This window comes from Bos grunniens, chromosome 17, assembly GCF_055505025.1.
Source record: "Bos grunniens cultivar Pamir isolate PY7600 chromosome 17, Bosgru_T2T1.0, whole genome shotgun sequence".
Taxonomy (NCBI): domain Eukaryota; kingdom Metazoa; phylum Chordata; class Mammalia; order Artiodactyla; family Bovidae; genus Bos; species Bos grunniens.
In genome coordinates this window covers 53,003,650-53,020,868 of record NC_141181.1, presented here as the reverse complement: position 1 = coordinate 53,020,868, position 17,219 = coordinate 53,003,650, and the positions used below count along the sequence as shown (strand labels likewise).

At 47.8% G+C, this 17,219-nt stretch overlaps 1 protein-coding gene across 4 annotated transcripts in view; it reads right to left on the bottom strand.

Annotated features, from left to right (window-relative positions):
- VPS37B (VPS37B subunit of ESCRT-I) overlaps nucleotides 1-17,219 on the bottom strand; it is a 31,428-nt gene that overhangs the window by 12,096 nt on the left and 2,113 nt on the right. Inside the window, exon 1 of one of the 4 annotated variants that reach the window (XM_086347467.1) lies at nucleotides 11,714-15,901. The exons of 1 other annotated variant lie outside the window; for it this stretch is intronic. Coding sequence is in view for 1 of the 3 variants with exons in the window: in XM_086347465.1 (XP_086203591.1) it covers nucleotides 11,714-11,783 (70 nt within the window). In the remaining 2 variants the exon portion in view is untranslated. Of the gene's footprint in view, nucleotides 1-7,860; nucleotides 7,934-11,713; nucleotides 15,902-17,219 lie in introns of those variants that run through there. 2 more of the 4 variants (XM_086347465.1, XM_086347466.1) reach the window with 2 other exon arrangements.

Below are 17,219 nucleotides of genomic sequence, written 5' to 3'. Positions count from 1 at the left end.
AGATCACTGAAAATGGAACAGAACTCGTCGTGCCCTGAGCTCTGAGCCCTGGGGTGACTGGCCCTCACTCACCCTGTCCCGCCAGTCCCGAGAGCCAATCAAGCTCTGCCCACGAGCCCCAGCTTAGCGCCTTGTCCACAGAGGCCCCCCCAACTGTCCTCTCTGCCACCCCCTGTCCCAGTGCCTTGTTTCTTCCCTACCTCTAGTGAAAGTCAGCGAGCACTATGTCCGTATCCCCACTCGCTGTCAACCCCTCTAGAGCATTGACAGGTCCTGTCGTCCGTGGTGCGCCAAGCACCCAGCGCACAGCGCCACTCAGCAAGGATCTGCTGAATGAAGCAGGGAGACGCTCTCACCCCCTAAAAGGCCAGTCACGTGAGGCCAGGTCTGGCAAACGAGGTGGGTAAAAAAACCACAGAGTTAAAAAAAAAAAAAAAAAAAAGAGCTGTGCTTGATGCCCCAAATCCTTTATGCAACAGATGGGCTCCCTTAAAAGAGCTCTTTAGACTTTGTGGGTCCCAAGACCCTCTGCGGATGGTCTCACTCAGCCTGGATCTAAGGGTGATCAGATCAGGAATTTTCCCGTCTTCAGAGCACTGTCAAGCGCCACCACCTCCAAGGGCTACCCTACAGCGGGGCTGTCTGTGTCAACCGAGTCCCCAGATGGGGAGTGTGCATGCTCATTCATATCTGACTCTTTGCGACCCCATGGACTGAAGTCGGCCAGGTTCCTCTGTCCATAGGATTCTCCAGCAAGAATACTGGAGTGAGTTGCCGTTTCCTTCTCCAGGGCATCTTGCCAACCCAGGAATCGAACCCACGTCTCCTGGATCTCCTGCACTGGCAGGCAGATTCTTTACCACTAAACCACCTAGGAGGGAAGGGGGGTGTTCACAAATCCTCCATACCCAGACCAGTTCTGGAGTGTCTTCAAAGCCCCTGGGTGATCCCAATATCCAGCAAAGCATCCGGCCTCACAGCTTTGCCCTAAAGTATGTCTATGAATAGAGCATATTTTCCTGGGACCCAAGTCAGGTCAGACTCACGGCTACAAGTCACACACAGGATGCACGGAGGCAAACTAAAACTTCAACCCGCAGGGACGACTGTTAAGCTGGCTGTTTTCTCTCCATCCCCAAGTGTTCAGATGTTTTTACATGAACATCAGGAAAATCTCCAGTGGCCTCCAAGGCACACCTGCAGTGCTCTCTGGGGTGGGGGTGGGCAGTACTGTGGAGACTGGTGGCGAGGACAGTGGCTGAGGTGGGGAGAAGCCCCTTTCTTCAGCCTCTGACAAAGCTCTTCCAATACAACCGTGGGTAGGGAAAGACCTTCCTCCCTGATGTTCCTCTTCATCATCCCAGTTGAGGAAAGCTGGGAGGAAGCGGCCAGCCTTGTTCTATCATTTGCAAAGCAAAGGTGGGGACAGGACTCGGGGGACCGGACAAGCCACACTCGGCAAGGCTGAAGCAGCAGCACCCTGGGTGATGGGACGATCCAACTCTCAACCTCCTGTCCTACAGACCCGAGGACACCGGGAGAGGCCCACCGCGCAGAGCCACAGACCCTGAAATTGAAAACAGGCTCTCCAACCTCTTGATGGTTTCTCATGATCCTTTTTCTTAACCATAGAGAAATCTTTTCAGGAAATAATCTCTCTGTGGTAACGAAACATTTTTATATGTCTGCTCAGTTTCACTTCAGTTTCCTTTTCCTTTTCTGTTCAAAATCAAAGAAAACTGAGATGTGTGATGGCAGCATTTACAGTTAAGTTCGATTTATACAGTGACTTCTGCCCATCGGTTCATCTGTGAGCAGGGCTGTCGGAAAGGATGGTCAGCCGCAGCCTACAGCGACCTCTCAAGGGTGTGACTTTTTTTTTAACTTTCCTCTTTCTACTTGTAAACAATGTGTGAATCACTGCAATAAGTATGTATAAATTTACAGTAAGTTATGCTTTAATTAAAAAAAAAAAAGCTGTTAGATATTAATAGAACCAGAGGGGCAGAGGCTCTAGAGAGAGAAGCTGCCTTTGTTTAAAGCAAATAAAACAACGAAGGTCTTTCCCACGCGCTTGTCCAGGCCGAGTGGTGCTCCCCTCTCGTGGGGGCTCACACATCACCACAGGACATTCTCACAGAATCCACCCGCCACCTCAGATGCTCAGGTCATTATTTATCTGAAGGAGTGTGGTAAAAAATGAAGTTGGTTAAGAAAGAAAACAGATCTAAACTCCCCTCTGGGCGACAAGAGTGGTATTACAGACGAGAGGCGTTGGGGGCAGCCCGGGAACCGGCCTGTGCCCCGCTGTCCTGAGCTGGGTCAGGGCTCGGGGGGCAGTGAGGCCACATCTTCTAAACCAGATGCTTCTCCGGTGGGAAGTTCGGATTCCAGCTGGCTGGTCGGCCCCTTCAACTACACCTGCTCCTTCCTGAACACTCGGTGGGTACACCTGCTGATGTTTCCAAGCTAAACCTTTTTATGGAAAAATACTCACAGAGTGGTCCTTCCTCCCACTTTATATAATCCTTATCGTAACAAAGTCAATGACATTATTGAATTATGTTAGCAAATTTCAACGAAATGGATGGAAATCCTTAGTCGTATTAGAAGTCCTTTAAATGCTCAAAAGCCAGGAAGGACTCAGAATCTGTGCTGGGAACTAAGATAACAACACAGGTTTGGGATAAACCTGGTGGTCCAGTGGTTAAGAATTCGCCTTCCAACGCAGGGGACGGGGGTTCAGTCCCTGGTCAGGGAACCAAGACCCCACACGCTCTGGGGCAACTAAGCCTGTGAGCCGCAGCTACTGAGCCCGTGTCACAGCTAGAAGCCCACGCGCCACAACGAAGCTCTCTCGTGGGGCCAGTAAGGCCTGACCAGGCAAAGTAAATAAGTAAATATTTAAAACACACACCTGCCTTCTTACTTACCGCCACGCTCAGAAGGCCTAGTATTTATGCAATCAATGATCCCATTTTATTTAACGAGCAAACGTCTTGTCTGGCAGATAAAATGCTCCCTGCCAACAATTTTGCTCACGCTGCTCCCAGCCTGGCGCCCCCTTCTCCTCAGACCCCTGCTCTGGCCATGGCTTTCAGCCTCTTTTTGGCCTCAAAAAGCCACACTCTCACTCTCGGATCGCCAAGCATGAGGCATAACCTACACGCCACTCAATCCATCCACTTAAAAGTGTGAGACCCCACGGTGAACTGCACCAGCCCCGGGGGGTCTACACCCACTACCTCCTTGTAAAGAACCCCTTTATTAAACACCCCTGGAGTCCCCTAAGCCGAGTGCCCCCTGTCCTGCCAGAGGCCCAGCTGGTACACCTGAACTGGCTTTCCCCGTAACATGCAGTGACATCTGGGCTCCTTCCTGTGGCCTCACTGAGCACACCTCTGGTTTTACTCTGCGTTGCAGTTCGCTGTGCTTATTTATCTGTTTATTCATTCACCTGAAAAAGCATTTTATGAGGCACTGTTCCACGCTGGCTCTGGGCAGGGTAGGCGATGGACATGGGTGAACAAGCAGGCAGAGACCCTGCCCTCACAGAGCGCCAACTGACTGAAGACAAATGAAACCAAGTCACGCTAACACTACCACTGAGTCACAACTCCCGGGAGTGACGGGCTTGTGTGGGCTGAACGGCGGTCCCCAAGAAGAAATGTCACATTCTAATGCCTGGAGCCTGGGGATGTGACCTGATTCAGGGAAAAGGTGTTTGCAGATGTAATTAAGTAAAGGATCTGAAGATAAAGAGATCACCTTGGATTATGTGGGAGGTCCGAAATCCAATGACAAATGTCCTTGTAGGAAACACATACAGGAGAAGATGTAGAGGGGAGAAGGCCAAGAGAAGACAGAGACGGGGATGAGTGATGCGGCCACAAGCCAAGGAGCCAGCAACACCAGGAGTGGGAAGAGGCTAAGCGTGGATTCTCCCCTAGAGACTCTGCAGGGAGCGTGGACACCCCTGATTTTGGACTTCCAGCCTCCAGAATTGTGAGAGTGTAAGTTTTCTTGTTTTAAGCCACCGAGTTTGTGTGATGTGTTATGGCGTCCACAGGAAATGACTCCAGGGCTGGAAACTTCCATTTCCCCTCGAGATCCACTCTCCGTCCTGCTCTGGGTCCCAGGGGGCTGCCTGGCTGAACCACAGCCACCACGTGCCTTCTGGTTGCAGCTGGACTCAGCGATGGGAACTGAGGGTGCGAGGAGCCTGAGAGGAGGAGGGGTTCTCTGGGCCCCCTCCCTCTGGGGTGGCTGTAGGTGACCTCAGCCACCACCCTCATCCAAAGCAGCCCTCTTGCTCCTTCCCTCGTTCTCCACAGGCTGCTCCATCCCTCAGGCCTGGAGGTGGGACGGCACACCTGTGGCCAGTCTCTCACCGGCCCTGGGGGGTCTACATCCCCGCCCCCCAAGCTGAGTGCCCCATCTTGCCAAAGGCCCGACACACAGAAGTGGAATGGCTTTTCCCGAGATGTACACCATCTCGGGAAAAGCACATGCTCAGCCTTCTGATGAGAATATCAGGCCCCTGAAGAGAACTGTGTCGTGTTCACGCCCCCTTGCCCAGAACGTGGCACGGCACCCAGCTCACCACCACCTAGCGCTAAATGCTTGTCCTGCTTGATCTGGAGGACTCCTGACTGCTGTGGCCTTGGGCCACTGCCCGTCAGCTGTTAAAACCTTGCCAAACTGTTCTGAAAATTAGCTTCTTTGAATGTTTATAATACATTTTTAAACAGTTAATGTCACAGATAAATGCTCATTATTACAAACAACCAGGCGAAACTATGTGTGCCAGGAGTGTAACAGTTTGGGAGGGAGACGCAAAGGGAGGACGCTGAGATGACGACGGTGAAGAAAAACCCCTGCCACGGCGCAGACATCAGACACGCAACACGCATCTGCAGACTCATCAGACACCGGCCAGCTTCACACAACCCCTTCTCTTCAGCTCAAAGTCAGCCCTCCTGGAAACCCTATTAAAATGTGGGAGTAACGTTATGATTGTGATGGCCTGCTACTGCTGCTAAGTCGCTTCAGTCGTGTCCGACTCTGTGCGACCCCATAGACGGCAGCCCACCAGGCTCCCCCGTCCCTGGGGCTCTCCAGGCAAGAACACTGGAGTGGGTTGCCATTGAAGCCACTTATTTCACATATCTTTTTTTTTTTTAGTCACTCACAAACTCCAGTACCTAGACTACGAATCATGAGAGCCACCAAAACATGTTTCAACACAGTGGTTGGCTCATTTCATTCATTCATTCAAAAAATACTTAAGAAGCACCATTACGTGCCAAGCTTGGGAGAGATGACAACCAGAATACAGTCTGTCCTCTTGAGCATCAGTCTCCGCATCAAGACCCCCTTGGAGACAGGCCATGGGAGCTGAACACCACCCAACTCCAGAGGGCACCATTCACTCTGCATTGCAGCCCCGGCTGCATCTGCTCTCCAAATAAAAGGCCCCGGGGAGGAAAAGTGGGGGGTGGGGGGGAGTCAAACAGATGTGAATTTAAAGATTTAAGATGAGTTATCGGTGGTGACAGGAAAGCTTCACTCGCCAGCACCTGTTCAATGTGCAACCAACATTCACTGAGCACCCACTGCACGCTTGGCGCTGTGCCACCTTCTCGTCACGTATTATCTCCATTTAACCCTCTTGGTGAGGGTGAGACAAATCTGTTCCCATTTTACTTGGGAAAAAGGAAATTCAGTCTTAGGAAGGTTGAAGAGACCACCGCAGACAAAAGTTCCGGGAAGGAGCTCCGGACCTGCAACCTTCAGCGTGAGGATGTTCAGCCCCAGCGTCTCCTGCATGATCGGGCCATCGACTGTGCCACAGAATCCACCCTCCCACACAGAGGCCAGTCTATACGTCTACCACCACGTCTCTAAGTGCCAATAACCATCTAAATTCCCCTATTTATGTCTATTTATTTTTTTTATATTTTCAAACACAAAGCAAAGCAAAGGCTAAATATAATGAATCCCTGGGTGCCATTCTCCCGGGTTCGACAATCAGCAACATTTACCGATTGCGTTCCATCTGCCTGTACTCCTCACTTTAGGGAATGTATTTTAAAGCAAATCTCGGCATAGTATCATTTCACCCTTAAAATGGCACAAGAACTTTTATTAACTCTAACTACAATGCCATAACTACACTTACTAAAAATTCTTTAATTTCACCTTCTGTATGGATCGGCCTGCATTCCTCTATGAGCATTCTGCCTCATCTGTTTGAGTATTTGAAATAACTGATATAGGAAAAGCAGGATGAATGTGTGATTTCACCACCCCTCCACTTTTAAAACCACTTTTAGAAGGCTGAGTTAGTGCTCCAGTAAACTCTAAAAACAACCAGTAGGCTTTTTTTCTGGAGGTACCATTATTAGGTAACAGATTTTTAACCAGCTGTCGTCATTAATCTTTCCAGTGCTCAAGTTGTTCACGGCCAGTGGGAGACACCTCGAGCCGGCTCTCAGGCTGACACCCCCCCCGGCCCTGACAGCTGCCCTGCTCTCTGCTGAAACAAGATGTCCCAGACCCATCTGTACTCATGGGGCCCCCAACCCAGACTGATCCTTCTCAAAGACATACTGGTTCCTTCTGGTGGGAAATTAATTTTGATTTGGATCTTTTCCTCTATAAATAAAATTCGGTAGAGAATTATTTTTAATACAAAGATACAGAACGGAAGAAATCTCAGCCTTTGTACTTCCTACTAGGAACGTTCAGGTTGCATTAAGACTTTAAACACAGCAGGCTTAGGGATTAGGTGATAAAAGGTCAGCGTGCATTCAGCCAGGTTAACCTCATTTCCTTTAGCTGTGCTATACTTGATCTAGTTCACCGATTAAGTTTAGGGTGGATTTCACCAAAGTTGTATGCAACTTGAGTTTAGGCTTAAATACTAAAGGTTATCAGAACACCCAAATTCATCTTCCATTCAGTGAAAAGATGTTCCCAGTGATGCAATCACTTTATCAGAGTCTTCCAATTAGAGACAGCCTCTCAGGAGGAGCCTGTAATCCAAGCCTACAATATCCCAGAGGAGACTTGCAAACGCAACCCAATGTGGCTTGATTTAACCCAAGTATTCCTTGAGTTTTTATGAAAAAACTTAACAGCTGCTGAGTTGGACTGTTTAACATGCTAACAAAATTAAAAACCTGAAAAAACAAAAAATACAGTTAAAGAACTGGAGAACATTCTGAAACTGTTCTAAAATACAACAGTCTCGTGGGCTGTGTGAAACCATCTCCAAGGCTACAGCCTACTCGGGAAAGGACATTTGCCAGCTGCTTATCAAATGTTCCACCAAAACAACCACTCAAACAGAATGTATTAGACCAAAAAAGACAGCTATTTCTGATGGCAGATACCAAAATCCTTCTTGCTGACAGAAACTTGCTGTCCTTAGAAAGCAGCAGATGACGGATGCAGACTCGACCAATCCTTTCCACATGGAGCTGGCTCGCACCTTAAAAATTGAGTGTTATTCACTTTAAATGCAAAAATGAACACAGAAATGCAAAAAACTAGCTCCAGGGAAGAAGTTAGTGGTCTCAGCGACACACAACTTGATTGTTTTCTATTTCTGGCAGGCACAACATACCAGGGTGTTCTGTTGGGCTTTTTTTTTTTTCCCCAGAAGACTTACTTCCTAATATTTAGAGGAAAACTAAACAAGATCTCCCCACTTTCTGGACTTGTGTGGACAGCTGTGCCAACAACAAGCGTTATTCCTGGCATCAGGGGCCTTGCAATTCCTGGGGACTCAGGGTGGAGACAGAGAGGGGTGAGGAGCAGAAGGCAAGATGGGACCCAAACAGACCACAATGTTACCTGTCTCTGACCCTCATCTCCTAAAAGCAAGGGGCTTGTCACACCTGGACCCACCCTACTCCTACGGAATCAGAACCTCACTGCAGGTGAACCAGGAAACAGAGAAGCCCTCATTTCATACTATCAGAACCAGTCAGCTCAGCTGCTGGTTAACTGAGCAGTTTGGTTAAAGTGGTGACTCACGAAAAACTTGGAATTTTACAGATCTTATCCATGTTTTTCATTTAAGGCAAAGGTCTTTTCTTAGAAATAAGGTCCACTAGCTCAAGTTTCAAAAGTTCCTCATCCAGACCACAACCTCTCTGTGGGGGAACTTAAAAAAAGACACTGGACAAGCAAGATGAGAGCAGAATCCTTCTGGAATCTTCAATTTCCCCCTATCAAATCCATACCTAATTTACTAGCTTTTTTCCCTCTAGTGAATCACCTGTTAGCCCTCAGCTTACAGGTTTTTTTTTTTTAAGATTTTTCTGATGTGGACCATTTAAAGCCTTTATTGAATTCGTTACAACAGGGTTTCTATTTTATGTTTTTGCTTTTTGGCCATGGAGGCATGTGGGAGCTTAGCTCGCTGACTAGGGATTGAACACTCATGCCCTGTACTGGAAGGCAAAGTCTCAACCCTTGGACAGCCAGGGAAGTCCCAGCTTACAGCTGTCACACACGGTTCATCAGTCGCCATAGTATTTAATGAAATCATGTGATTACGATAACAAATAAAATCAGTGAACAGGTCTGAGAGCCAACACACTTGACTCTGGGTAATTACTCAGTGTCGGAGCCGAAATGCCCAGGGGATCTGACCATGATGGGGGGAGGCATCAATCATTGTACCTGATGAAGGGCCTGGAGAGCGCCAATTACTGGGACACTTTAGTTAAGTGGAGGGAGGTCAACTAATAGCTTCTACTGTAATTTTAAAGTCCAGATCCCTCCTCCCTTTCCCAAAAGAAAGCAGTCTATGGAAGACAGAACTTCTAAACTTTGCTTTTCTTATTAGTAGTTCCTTGCCAGCACAACCAACCAAAGTGTTCACTTGTTTAGTGACAGCTTCGGGGTTTTCCCCTCTTCTTCTCCTCTTAACCACAACCTACAAGGAAAGAATGTATGAGAATTTTCTGGGATGGTCTTTACACAGGTGCAGGTGAGAAAACGCCTCTCCAGGAAGATCTGGGTGTGTATTAAGACTACATCTTTAGAAGATTTTGCTTTTACATGTAAAATATATCATGACATGAACTTCCAACACCTGACTCAAACGTTCAGTTCACTAGATAACGTTTACTCTCACATGACTGAAATTATTCATCTCTGTTCAGTATGAGAAAATGCTATTCTAATAACGAGGGTTTTTTTTTTTTTCTAGTCTGTGGATAGAGAAAGGGATTAGTCAAAGGAGAATCAGTTACTCTAAGTTATTCTACTTAAATTTCATACACACACAAAACTGCAATTTTAACTGATGCAGGGAATAAAATTTCTAACAAAAAGAATCACCAGATAATTTTTTGAAAATAAGTCATTCTTAAGTGTTGATATTTTAATAGATTTATGTTCAAAGATGTTAACTGCAATATAAATTATGAAAGCAAAAAAACAAAAACAAAAACCCAGTACCTAAGGGACTAGTCACATAATTGTAGCATCAGTTCAGTCGCTCAGTCATGTCAGACTCTTTGTGACCCCACAGACTGCTGCACGCCAGGCCTCCCTGACCATCACCAACTCCCGGAGTTTACTCAAACTCATGTCCATTGAGTCGCTGATGCCATCCAGTCATCCCATCCCCTGTCGTCCCCTTCTCCTCCCACCTTCAATCTTTCCCAGCATCAGGGTCTTTTCAAATGCATCAATTCTTCCCATCCATCAGGTGGCCAAAGTATTGGAATTTCAGCTTCAGCATCAGTCCTTCCCGGAGAAGGCAATGGCACCCCACTCCAGTACTTTTGCCTAGAAAATCCCATGGACAGAGGAGCCTGGTAGGCTGCAGTCCATGGGGTCGCTAGAGTTGGACACGACTGAGCGACTTCACTTTCACTTTTCACTTTCATGTACTGGAGAAGGAAATGGCAACCCACTCCAGTGTTCTTGCCTGGAGAATCCCAGGGACGGGGAAGCCTGGTGGGCTGCCGTCTATGGGGTTGCACAGAGTCAGACATCAGTCCTTCCAATGAATATTCAGGACTGATTTACTTTAGGATGGACTAGTTGGATCTCCTTGCTGTCCAAGTTGCAGCATACCCACATGATTAAAATATAAGTCGCTAAAATCATGTCATTGAAGAATCTTCTGACAAAAAATAAGAAAGTGTTCAGGGCATAACTTCACAGATAAAAAACAAGACAAAAACTACATGCAAAATTATCCCAGTAGCAGAAAACATAAAGAAAACATATAAAATGTTTAACAGTGTTTATCTCTGAGTGGTGGTATCACACGTGACTACGTATTTCTTCTTCATAGTTCTGTATTTTTTAGTTTTTCTATAATATGAATGTTAAAAATGCAATTTTTAAAGCTTTGATCAATTGGGATCAGAAATTTTATACACTATATAGACTTCCTTGCCTTCTCAAACAGAGAGATGAAAATAGGACAGCCTCTGATGGGACAGAATTGTCGTATCAAGTAACCATAGAGCCCTCTGTGATAAAAACATACTCCTGGGCCACGGAAGCAGATGGCTACATTTATGACCTTAAATAAGCAGTTGCCGAAGTATGCCCCAGGGAACCTAGCCCCACCAGACTGATTAAGTGTGGGAAATATTGCAATACATGCTATTAATAGCTGTAAGAGAGAAACCAAACAAGGAAAGCAAAAATAAAACCCCTCTTATTTAACCAGATTCCCCAAATTTCTTCACCACGGAACCCTTTTAATGTAATCACCATCAAAAGCCATCGAATCAAATAGCCCCAACCACTTCATTAACAACTGCTGAAGCTTTACTTACTGGGCATTTCTTAAACTGTCATGCACGGTGTTCCAGTTTACAAACACCGTCTTATTTCATCCTCCAAATGTCTCTCAAGGATGCTATCTTAATCCTCCCATTTTAAAGATGGGGAAGCCAATACTCAGGAAGGTTCATCCCTGTCCAAAGTCTCCCAGCGACCCAAATCCTGTCTCAACCGCTATGCTTAACCGCTCATCTTCCATTTTTTGAGCAGCTTCATTTATTTCTTGATGGTGTATAATCGGGTCTACTAGTTATCTCCTACACCCTGTAAAAAATCTGCCACTGACAAGCCGAGAAGACCAAGCGCATCGTTACCTGAGCTGCGTGCAAAGCAAGATTCAGCAGACTGGGCACTGGGTTCAGCGTTCCCTGCTAAGAGATTCTGACTGACTGAAAAAAATTTTTTTCTTCCAAATTCTTTCAGCCTTCTGACTGATCCCTCTGCTTTCTGGTCTTACCCCCTCAAATCCATCCTCCTCTGGCTGCCTGAATCATTTGCATGAATCACCAAGTGTGACCGCGCCACTCCCAGGCTTAAAACCCTCCCTATGACTGGACAGTGAAGCCCGAGCCCTTTCCACAAGCTTGGGACCATCGGGTTTCTACCGGCCTCTCTGACCCCGTCCTCTCATGCCCTGCCCTGGTCCCTCCAGCGAGGCCTGCAACAGTCCTGTGCACCCGCTGTTTCTTTTTCGTGTCTCTCTTTGTGGGGCCCGGAAACCCTTCTCCCTCCTTACCTGGCTAACTCACCTTTGCAATCACAGCTCCTGAGTCATCACCAGGAAACACTCCTGACGATCACCCCCAGCCCTGCAAAGGCTCTCCGGGTCTCCCTCCCACTAGGGCGTGCCCTCACCCCTACTGCGTCAGGTACATTGGGATCGGCTTACGTGTACCAGCGCAATCCTCAAAGATGAAAATTCTGTGGCTTAGTGGTTTCACATCCCCAAGGTGCTCCATGAAGGTTGAGTAAACGCATAAACTTCCTCGACATCAGCTGTGCTCGCGTTAAGGAAAGCCGCTTTCTGATGGCAAACGTTAATTAGCACTTACTCTGTCCCCCTGCCAACGCCGGCCCTGGGCTACGGTATGAAAATAACCTCAGGGCGCCATTAGCTAACCTAGGAGACAATAGAAAATTTGATTGGAAAGGAACATTAACTATGGCACTGCTTGTAATGTAACAACTATCTGAATATCTGCTTTTCACATACACTCTTTGGTACGATGGACCATATTGCTCACAGTTTAAATGCTTTCCCCCATGCACTGCAAGGTAACCTACTGACCAGAGAGCTCCACCCATGGCTCTCTTTTCCCTCTTCCCTGTGAATAAACTAGAATTTTCCTCCGTCTTTGTACCATTGGGTAGGATGGTTTTCCTGAATGATGATGGGATGTAAAAACCCCCTGGAGCCGAGGAAGGAGATAAACCAGCTAGAACTCTTGCCCCAGCGTGTTCCGAGCCTCAGCAATCACACCCATGAGCAGAGGCTGACGCACAGGTCGTTACAGACACCAGGCACTGTGGCCTGGCACGATCCCCTGAGCACCAACCTGCCAAACGCTGTGATAAAGCCGAATCTACGACCGAGCTGACTGGGCTCAAGAGCACCTCGATTCTGCACGTGTCCTGAGGCTCCTCTTGACCAGTCTGTACAGCACAAGCAGCTCAAAAGGATGCTGACTTGTCTGTAAAGTCGAGTCATCAGACCCGTTTCTCCTTGCGCCTCCATGGCACCTCTTTCCTTCTCCCAACCCACCGACGATAAGCCCAATGGCCTTTTAAACTTTTATGTTCGCCTTGATTTCAACAAGTGCTTGGGAGAGGTTACTTAGCTCTCACATTTGTATCCCTGAGCTCCAGAACCGCACAGTCAACTGCCCACTGCACGAGGCCACGTAACTGCCGTGTGTGTCCCCCTGCCGGGCTCCACGGCCCCAGGGACTGCCCCCCCTCCAGGCTTGCTCTGGGCCCTCCTTTTACTCACTTTCGCTTAAAGCCCAGCTAGCTCCACTCACTCAGGAGCATGAACTGGGCACAGCCTATGTGCCAGGCCTGTGCTAGGGTGCCCGGGACACAAAGAATGGAACCCCGGGGCCAGGCAGGGACACAGGGAAGCAAAGGACTTACAAAATGTGTGTCAAGTGCCACCAAGGAGGCACAAAAGAGGCTAAGGGGCCGTGTGTCTGTGACTGAGCGGGAAGAGCGTTTGGAAGGCAAAGCTGATGGGCCCCTCAGTGGGCAGCGGAGCGGGGTACAGCTCCACGAGGGTGGGAAGTAGGAAGGGGCTCAGCCAGCTGGTCTGCATCTCCCCCCCCCAGAACTCTGGCTCGAATCCTAAGCTCTTCTCGCCTGGTCTTCCGGAACCCCCCACGCCAACCCAGCCCACACTGCGGCCAGCATGGCCTTCCTGCGGCGCTCCTCCGATCACACCGCGGCCCCGCTCCAGAGTCACGGAAACTCAGTGCTACCAAGTGAGTTGCCACGCAGCTCCTGCCCGGGCTCTCGGCCTCGTCAGCTTTCTTGTCACTTCCCTTCACACGAGCAAACCTGACCTGGTAACTCACGAGTCATGAAACCTGCCCTGAGCTTTCCTGCTCGGTGCCCGGGCTCAGCCGCCTTCCTGAGCCCCCACTTCTGTCAATATACAATTTAGAGAAATAAATACCTAATTCAAGACAGTGGCTCCCTGGGGGGGGGGTGGGGGTGGCAATCACACTCGGGATGGAGCACAGGGTTTGCTCTGGCTCGGTCGCGTTTTCTTCCTAAGCTGCTGGCAGGTACACAGATGTTCCTTGTGTCATTCCACACCCTTACAGGAATTACTGTATTTCATCATTTATTTTCTTAAAGCTTGCCGGCCTATCAAAGTCCATCTCTTGCAGTAGGAACCTAACCTAGCCAGAAAGCCCCTCTTCATCTAACATTCAATGTTATTTACAATTCATGTGTGGCCTTTCTCTTATTCTTCCTCTAAAGAAAATAAACGACTGTGGTAAAATATACACAACATGGGCCTTTCCTGGCGGCTGGGTGATGAAGAACCAGTTTGCCAATGCAGGGGATGTGGGTTTGATGCCTGGGCTGGGAAGATCCCCTGGAAAAGAAAACGGCAACCCACTCCACTATTCTTACCCGGGAAATCCCATGGACAGAGGAGCCTGGTGGGCTACACCCCACGGGCTCACCAAGAGTCAGACACGACTTTCCGACTAAAACAGCACACGCAACATAAGACTGGCTGCTGCCACCACTTTCCAGGGCGCACTCGCCCGCCAACTGCGTGAGTTTGCTGTGCGGCCACACCATCATCTGTCTCATCTCCCCAATCCGAAGCCCCCCACCTCCCATTCTCTCTGGTGCTGTGGATGTCTGTGCACTGAATCTCTCCTCTAAGTTATAATACAGCGATTATACGCTATTCATGTTTCTACCCTTTACACTGCCTCACAGGTGGGTGCTGCACAGACGTGGACCAGACACGGAATCGGCTTGAAATGGCAGCCAGGACATTATGCCTTTTAGTTTTAGCAATAACAGCCGATAACAACAGTCTACTCAGTGTTCACTCTGTGCCAGGTACCATGATAAGTATCCCAACAACTTTTCTGATTTAGCCCACCTGCAACCCTATGGAGGCGCTTGCTGTTATTGTCCCCTTTATTTTCAACGAGGAAACCGCAACTGGAAAGACTGAATGTTTGCCAAAGGTCACATCGCCAGTAACAAAAGCCGGCTCTGTGCTGTGCCGCCCCCACTGCGCTTTTAATCAATACAGAGGAAGTAGACAGCAATTAAGTAAAATAAGGGATCGGATTTCACGTAAGCCAGCCTAAACAATTCTGAAAATCTCGTCAAAGAAAGGGAGCCACCCTCCACCAGCTTCACCTGCGATGCCACTTAGCCTCACAAGAACCCTAAGAGGCAGGCACGGTCACTGTCCTCACTTTCCAGGGGACGCACTGAGCTGGAAAACAATGAAGTAAGTCACCAAAGTCGCAGCTATAGTCTTTCCACGAAATCCAGATGCCTTCTTTGAAAAAGAAAGAGTCAGCCAATATTGGATTCCAGAAAATATTCTGGGACACAGTAATGTTTTACTCAAGAGTTAAAGTCATAGGTCCATGGAAGAGAAGATTTAAACATAAAAGTTGCCGCCTTTATATATATTAATGACTGGCTGACAGGAATAGAAACATACTCCAGTAGTAGCCACTCAAAAGGGTTTCACATCTCAGCCTCTAAAAACCAGTCCCACCAGCGTTCAGAGCTTGTTTGAGGAAGCAGTCCCTGGTCCGTACGCTTCAAAGAGCCATTATGATTCATGCAGTAGCTTCGCAGCCCCACACAAACCACCCCAGAACACGCCTTAGGGAAACAGCTTCTTCCAGACCAGGCTCTTGAGTTTCCACAGAACTGTTTCTCAGATCCTCAGTTTTTGCATGTGGGCAGTTTCACCTGCCACAGGAGCAGAGTTCCTGAGTTTGAATTCTTAGTGAATCCTCAGCTAACACCAACTCGTCAGCATTTCCTCAGAAAGCACACTGGGAAGAATGACCCAAGAGGTCCGGTTTAGCTGCCTAATTCCCTGAGCGATGGTTCCTTTTAAGGGAGTGCCCTGCAAGTCCAATGGGGTTAATGTGGACAGACAGACAAAGGCGCATTCCACCGCCAAGTAAAAATAACTTGACATAAAAATAAAAACGTGTGCATAAGAAATATCAGCCCAGAGCAAAAGGAAAGAGCTGCCCATCAGTAGGGACACACCACATTTTAGAGAACTGCATGCAGACAAGAGGAACAGGAAAAGAGAAACCCACGGGCAGGGAAAATGAGGATGTGTGCCGCTCCAACACTTTTGACTCTAGTTTCCAGCTGGACTACAGCTCAGAAGCCACAATTAAAACAATGTAAGTGAAGCACAATACACAGCTTATTTAAACCTAACAGTGAATGCCTTCAAAACCTAGCCACACTTTGCAGTCGCCACAAAATAGCCCCTCAGGCTTGAAGAAGCCTTACTCTACAATTTAAAACACTTCCTTCTGCCAATTAAAAAAAAAAAAAAAAAAAAGGCCTCAGTTTAGGGTAAGAGATCTCCGCCTGAAAGTCCTGTTCTATTTACTGTCTCATTCTAGAGCTACTGAGACAATCACTAACCACAGAAAGCTAAAAAAAAAATTTAGGCTAATAACAAATAAAAATCTACTTTAGATTCTTGAAATAAGACCCCATTATGTGGTTGGGATGACCTTATATGCATGATTGTCAGTAACTGTTCCAAAAAGAGAACTACAAATTACTCCTGCAATTACTCTTTCTTGAACACCATTAATATGTACCATGTTAAGGACCTAACCCTGGAGAAGGAAATGGCAACCCACTCCAGTATTCCTGCCTGGAAAATTCCATGAACAGAGGAGACTGGTGGGTTACAGTTCATGGGGTCTCAAAGAACTGGACATGACTAAGCACTCACACAAGCACCTAACACGCACTCTCTAATATAATCCCCAAGTCAACTCTGAGAAGTATTTTCATTGAACTTTCCTGGTGGTCCAGTGGTTAAGAATCTGTCTCATCAATGCAGGGGATACAAGTTCGATCCCTGGTCCCGAAAGATCCCACAGGCCACAGGGCAGCTGAGCCCCTGTGCCATAACTACTGAAGCCCGAGTGCCCTAAAGTCTGTGCCCCATGAGAGAAGCACGTGGGCAGCTTCTCTGCAACGAGAAGTCCAATCACTGCAAGTGGAATAGCCCCGCTCACCACAACTAGAGAAAACCCACATGTGTAAACCAAGACCCAGCGCGGCCAAAAATAAAACTAGGAAGTACATTTTCTTTCCCACATACCCTTCCCCAGTGGCGGCTCACAGAGGTGAGGTGACCTGCCTGCAGTCACACAGCTGGGCAGTGGCCAGGCCTGGCCCGGAATGTATAATTCCAGAGCCCGAATGTTCTTTAACACCAGATCATAAACATGCCATCTGGTCAAAGCTATTTCACAAATATTTCCTTCTGTCTCACAGCCACCCCCAAATAAACCAACACGCAACATCAGCAGCTGAGTGAAACTGCCAGGGCCAGAATGCTGGTTGTTCACATCACAGCCCTTCCCTCAGAAACCCACCACACACGTCCAGGGCAACAGGACTTTCGAAGGGTCACCATGGCTGGGTGAGCTGCCTGGCTAAGGCAGTCTGGTTTTCACGTTCAATTTCCTTGTTTTAATAAAAGCACTATACCCTGAAGAACAAACCTCTGCTGAGTAATTTAACTTAATCACGTGGCCTAATCAAGAGAGGTTGGTCCTCAGTATTTGTATGAGGTACTCTGGCATGAAGAGCACCTGTACTAAAAAAACAAAAACAAAAAAAAACCCTGCTAGATT